The sequence below is a fragment of the Myotis davidii genome, unplaced genomic scaffold (genome assembly GCF_000327345.1).
Source record: "Myotis davidii unplaced genomic scaffold, ASM32734v1 scaffold847, whole genome shotgun sequence".
NCBI lineage: Eukaryota > Metazoa > Chordata > Mammalia > Chiroptera > Vespertilionidae > Myotis > Myotis davidii.
This window is the reverse complement of record NW_006298049.1, coordinates 856,585-863,391: the sequence shown is the minus strand read 5'-3', so window position 1 is coordinate 863,391 and position 6,807 is coordinate 856,585. Positions and strand designations below refer to the sequence as shown.

The window sequence follows — 6,807 nt, the reverse complement described above, 5'->3', positions numbered from 1 at the left end:
GATACATGCAAAAAAAAAATGAAACTAGACCACCAACTTACACGATACACAAAAATAAACTCAAAATGGATAAAAGACTTAAATGTAAGCCAGGAAACCATAAAAATTCTAGAAGAAAACATAGGCAGTAAAATCTCAGACATTTCACATAGCACAGTTTTTGCCAATACACCTCCTAGGCCAAGAGAAATAAAAGAAAAAATAAATAAATGGGACTACATCAAAATAAAAGGCATCTGCACAGTAAAAGAAACCATCAAAATGAAAAGGTAACCCAATGTATGGGAGAACATATTTGCCAATGATACATCTAATAAGAGGTTAATCTCCAAAATATATAAAGTACTTATACAGCTCAACCAAAGGAAGACAATTCATGCAATTAAAAAATGGGCAGAGGCCCCAAATAGGCACTTCTCCAAAGAGAACATACAAATGATTAAGAGACATATGAAAAAATGCTCAGTCACTAATCATCAAAGAAATGCCAATTAAAACCACAATGAGATACCACCTCACACCTGTCACAATGGCTATCATCAATGAATCAACAAACAACAAGTGCTGACGGGGATGAGGAGAAAAAGGAACACTAGTTCACTGCTGATGGGAATGCAGATTAATGCAACCACTATGGGAAACAGTATGGATTTGACAACAGCCCAAGTATCCATCAGTAGACGAATGGATAAAAAGCTGTGGGACATTTACGTGATGGAATACTATGCATCTGTAAAAAAGCAGGATCCTTTGGGACAGCATGGATGGACCTAAGGACTATTATGCTAAGTGAAATAAGCCAATCCAAGAAAGACAAATATCACATGATCTCACATATTTGTGGAATCTAATGAACAAAATGAATTGACCAACAAAATAAGACCCAAAGTATGGAAACATGTAACAGACTGACTGACATACCTCGATGTGGGAGTGGGGGAATGAGGAGAGAGAAACCAAAGAACTTATATACTAGAGGCCCGGTGCACCTATTTATGTACGGGGTGGGGAGAGGGTCCCCTCAGCCTGGCGTGTGCCCTCTTGCAATCCGGGAACCCTCAGGGGATGTAGCAGTGCTCCAAGCAGCAGGTGGCCATGGAGGAGCCCAAGCTGGGGCCAAGCACCATGCTACTTGTGCTCATTCTGGCCTGCTGTGCCTGCCACCGCTGCTCGGTAGTGCTGCAGCAGAGTCAGGAGCGACTCCAGGCACTGCAGCTGCGCTCGCCAGTCATGAGCCTGGCTTCTGGCTGAGCGGTGCTCCCCCTGTGGGAGTGCACTGACCACCAGGGAGCAGTTTCTGCATTGAGTGTCTGCCCCCTGGTGGTCAGTGCGTGTCATAGTGACTGGTCGAGTGGTTATAATGGTCACTTAGGCTTTTATATATATAGACTAGTAGCCCAGTGCACAAAATTCATGCACATTAAAAGAGAATTGATTGCCCTAACTGGTTTGGCTCAGTGGATAGAGCATCGGCCTGTGGACTCAAGGGTCCCAGGTTCGATTCTGGTCAAGGGCATGTACGTTGGTTGCGAGCACATACCAGTAGGGGTTGTGCAGGAGGCACTGATCAATGTTTCTCTCTCATCGATGTTTCTAACTCTCTATCCCTCTCCCTTCCTCTCTGTAAAAAAGTCAATAAAATATATTTTTTTTAAAAAGGGAATTAATTAGCAGAGATATTTTAATATTGCTATTTGCCCTTTCTCTACAAAAACATGATATGGAAACAACAAAAACATGATGTAAAAACAAGTGATGCAAGCAATGACTGATAAAGTGATTATACTTATTCTAATATCTCCCTGTACACATTAAGAGTGAAAACACTTTCAGAGTGCTTGACTAATTTCTCTTGTGATGTACTTAGAACTTTAACTATAACATCACATGCTCTTCAAACTCGAGAGAAAGCAGCATATAACTGACCATGTGCAAAAACGGGTTCAGGTAGGAATATGCCTACTTTGTCTAAAGTTTGTCCTTGTGATTTATTAATAGTCATCACAAATGCTGGCATCGTGGGAAATCATCATTGAAATCAATTTAAATGGGAGGCCAGTGTCAGATGGGGACAAATTAATTCTTGGAATCAGAACAGCCTCTCCTGCAGATCCTGTTAATACTTCAGCTTTGATGTTAGGACATCTTTTGATAATAAATCTGGTACCATTACAAAGACCCCATTTACTATTGAGGTTTCTCAATAGCATGATGATTGCACCCACTTTCAATTTTAATTTATGACATGGCATTCCCAAAGGAGTAATACTATTCAGAAATTCGATGGGGAAATTTTCCTTTGTTTCTTTGTTATGGGATGGGGCCATAACCTAAGTAACAAAGAAACAGAATTAAAACTTTATTGTGGGGAGCTGCTAGTGTTTTGGACAGGTTCAAGCCTTGGACTGATGAGAGGGCACAGTGCCACGTGCAGGTCCCAGCTTGGAGGGCAGGGCCCTCCCAGCACAATTATAGCCAACAGCTATAGTTGTAAGCTTGAACCTATGGTCCAAACACGTGGCCCCACGTGCCTGAGTGATGTAGGCTTGATAGAGTTCAGGTGCATGTAGTTGAGTAGGACTGAAACCCAGGAGAATGTTGTAAACATCTTGGTCACAGCCTTACTTTGCCTCGTGGCATCTGCTATAAAATAAAGGCATGGCTGTGGGTGTGGTCGCTGTCTCTCAGAGAAGCAGTGTCTTGCCGAGACCCGGCTTTCATTCTCTTGTCTGTCATTTCTAAGCCTTTCAGCCGCCCCCACTTAGGTTCACCCCTGGCCGTGCTGGAGTGCAGCACACTTTAAAAAGATCTGCCTCCACACTCCCAGGGTGGGTTCCTGCCTCAAACCCTGCCCTTACAGGAAACAGCTCCGGGAAACAGCTGGGGTAGGGCGCAGCTGTTGCCAAGACAACCCCTGTAGGACTGACTTCCTTCTGCTTGGTCGCGGTTTTGGTCGTGATGAACACCACCCAGAGTTTTTATATAAGTAGATATGCATAGCCTATGGACAGGGACAATAGGGTGGTGAAGACCTTGTGGGGTGATAAATAGGGGCTGGGTGGAAGGAAGTAAAGGGGGGGGGAATGGGAGACATCTGTAAGACTGTCAACAATTTATCCTATATAATAAAACTCTAACATGCAAATTAACCGAACAGTGGAATGACCAGTTGCTATGATGCACACTGACCACCAGGAGGAAGACACTCAACATAAAAGTTGCCCCCTGGTGGTCAGTGCACTCCCACAGAGGGAGTGCCATTCAGCCAGAAGCCAGGCTCATGGATGGTGAGTGGAGCGGTGATAGCAGGAGCCTCTCCCACCTCCGCAGCAGCGCTAAGGACCCTTAGGAGAGGGCCTAAGTCGGCAGGCAGACATCCCCCGAGGGGTCTCACTCTGCGAGAGGGCACAGGCCAGGCTGAGGGACCTCCCCCTGTGCACGAATGTCTAGTATATATAATAAATAAACCAACAATGGAAACAAAAAGAGTCTGCTAAAGGTAAAATGATCCCACATCATTTCTGTGAGCCTCTAACAAAACTGATTATGTAGATGTCTACAGTGAGTGCTTAGAACTGTAAGATGATTTTCTGAAATATCAAGTCTCTACCAATTCAGCCTTTTAATTTTCTGTATATATATTTTCTAATTACTTAAAAACTTGAAATTTTGTTAATTTTATGTATACTAGAAAATAGAATGCTTTATTAATGAGAACTATTTTCCTCTAGCATTTGTTCAGGTAACAGAAAAAGATGTGTATGCTTACATGTATCAAGTACATAGTGACACAACTATTCATTTAAACACTGTTAAATACAAATTAAGCATTTCTAAACATGCAGCTAGAAATCACACGTCTTTAGCTTTAGTGAAGTCTTAGAAAAGTTTATTTTGTGCTTAGAATATTATTCTAAAGCATCACAAAATTACTACACATCCAAACTCTTCAGTGGTAGAATACTTAATATTCTACAGGAGAGGCATTTAAAGATAACTGTTGTACATTATGAAACTGTAAGTCTAATGAACCAACACAGAGGAAGAAACTAGATGAGAGGGGACATTACAGAAATCATCTATTAGATAATAGACAGGTGATTCATTCTGAATACTTAGTTTTTCCCCTTCTCAGAGCCAATACAGTTCTCTATTGCCACCCCATACTAACCTCATTTTTGCTGTGTTCTAACTCTTTAAAGAGTAAAAATATATTAAATGTCCCATCCTGATGATTCCCACCTATGAAATAACACACAATACAAAGTATAGAATACAAAAGTATGTCTTCTCAAACACATAAAAAAACATTTTAAAACAATACGACTTTGCAAAATCATTTAAGAATTTTCTGTATGTGAGGACAAATGTATACTGAAAACTAATACTATAAAAGATGCTGTTTCCTTAGTACAGTGATGGCGAACCTTTTGAGCTTGGCGTGTCAGCATTTTGAAAAACCCTAACTTAACTCTGGTGCCGTGTCACATATAGAAATTTTTTGATATTTGCAACCATAGTAAAACAAAGACTTATATTTTTGATATTTATTTTATATATTTAAATGCCATTTAACAAGAAAAATCAACCAAAAAAATGAGTTCGCGTGTCACCTCTGACACACGTGTTATAGGTTCGCCATCACTGCCTTAGTAGAATGCTAACTTTATATCAGATTAAGCTTCTATAAACTTTTAAAATGTAAAATAGCTTTTCCACATCAAATGAAAATCAGGAATGTTCACCTTCACATTAAAAAAAAGTCCAAGTACAAGTTCAACAAGAATGATTTAAAAATCTAATCAGTGGCCAAAATGTTATATCAGTAGGCAGCTCTTTAATTTTTAAAAAATATATTTTTATTGATTTCAGAGACGGAGAGAGAGAAATATCAATGATAAGATTCACTGACCACCTGCCTCCTGCATGCCCCAACTGGGGACTGAATATGCAACTCAGAAATGTGCCCTGACCTGGAATCAAACCGTGACCTCCTGGTTCATAAATCAATGCTCAATCCCTGAGCCACAGTGGCTGGGCCAACTCTTCAACTGTAAACAGCCCTCAGTAAACTTGTTTGCAACAACAAAATAAAATACTATTTATTAAAACATGAAAAATATTTCCAGAATAACTATCCAATTTGGAAAATGAAAAATGTAACCCATGTCATGGTAAAAAAAAGACACTGATCACAGGAACAAAAACAGCAACCAACCTTATAGGAATCAAGACAACACCACGGACTTATGAAAACTTCCTAAATCAGTAGCATATCGATGTGTAAAAAACTATAATTAAGGTAGTTTTTATTAGTTGTGCAATCTAAAAATACAAGGAAATTTTGAATTATATCTCTAAAAGGACCAGAGTTGTCACTGAAATACTATTTTTTGAGATAGTGAACAAAGTTCCCATTTATGGGAAATATGGTGTGTGTTTTTTCACAGTGAAACAGAAAAACTTTATAAAATGAGAAATCTTTTTCTGTAATCTCCTTAAATACCTCAATAATGCAATAATTGGGAAGTGTAAGTTTTTAACTCAGAAAAATTTTATTATGAAAGGTTATTATTAAACAAAAATACACAAATCTTATTGCTTGGCACCAGGTTCTTCAAAATATTAAAAAACTGTTTAAACCACCATACTATTGTTATATCCTATTTCAAACTTTTTACACAGTGCTATCTTTTGTTTTGTGAAGGCAGACCTTTCAATCTAATGACAATATAGACTGAATCCTCCAGTGTACAAAGTTACAGTTCACTTCAAACCAAAAGAAATGATTCATCTGTTTATGTCCAAATCATATTGATAGTCATAAAAATTAACTAGGATTTATCTGTGGCCAATGAAGGGCCCACAGAGCGTTGTCTTATGGCACTCTGCGTAAAGTCTTTGTTTGTTCCTTCTTTCCCTTCAGCTTCTTCTTCTGAAACATCTTCGTCATCAGCTTCGTGTTCCTCCTCCACTTTTCTCAAAGGTTGAGAAGATTCTGATAATAATTTTTCTTCAAGATAAAGACCAAAAAATGTTTTTTGTTGATGTATTAGATTTACATTAGTGTAAAATCAAGACACGATTCATATACCATAAACTGTTTTGGCATTTATTTATCAATCATAAGTTTGATTTCCAAAAGGAAACAGTTATCTTCAATAAGAGGTAGCATAAAAATAAAAGTTGGTTTGCAAGATCCATTTTAATTACCAAATTCACTATTATTACCTATTTATAAATTGAAATTAATGAATCAGAATTAACACTGTAAATATGGATGTTTTAAGAAAATATACTATATCAAATATAACTATCTTATATTAATTTGCTATTAAATCTTTTAAGTAATAAGTACACTGAAACAACTTCAGCACTACCCTTGTTTCAGTTCTCAAGTGAACAGCAATCAAGCATTTACAGTTGAAGGTTATATTCCTACCCATTTTTTAATGTGTTTTCATAAATGTGATCCTCTCTATATACCACATGTACTTTTATAAAGGTACTAGAGGCCCAGTACATGAAATTTGTGCACGGGTAGGGTCCCCAGCGGCTGTCAGCCAGGGCCTCCCTTCATTCTGCGTCACCCCCTGGTGGTCAGCGCACATCATAGTGAGTGATAGAACTCCCAGTCAAACTCCCAAGGGGACACTGCATATTAGGCATATATATACACATACATATATACACATACATACATAGGGTTACTAAGACAAGGTACAGCCCATTCATTTCTCGCAAAGACAGGTAGCCTAGATTTGAGCGTTGAAGCTTAACGGGCACAACACCCAGAGGGCTGGGTGT

At 38.7% G+C, this 6,807-nt stretch overlaps 1 protein-coding gene across 1 annotated transcript in view; it reads right to left on the bottom strand.

Annotated features, from left to right (window-relative positions):
* Window positions 1-5,532: 5,532 nt before the first annotated feature.
* The window catches only part of TMX1 (thioredoxin related transmembrane protein 1), a 14,264-nt gene continuing 12,989 nt past the window's right edge, over window positions 5,533-6,807 (bottom strand). The window contains exon 8 of the mRNA XM_006773784.2: window positions 5,533-6,013. Coding sequence (XP_006773847.1) covers window positions 5,835-6,013 — 179 coding nt within the window. The 3' untranslated portion in view covers window positions 5,533-5,834. The remainder of the gene's footprint in view (window positions 6,014-6,807) is intronic.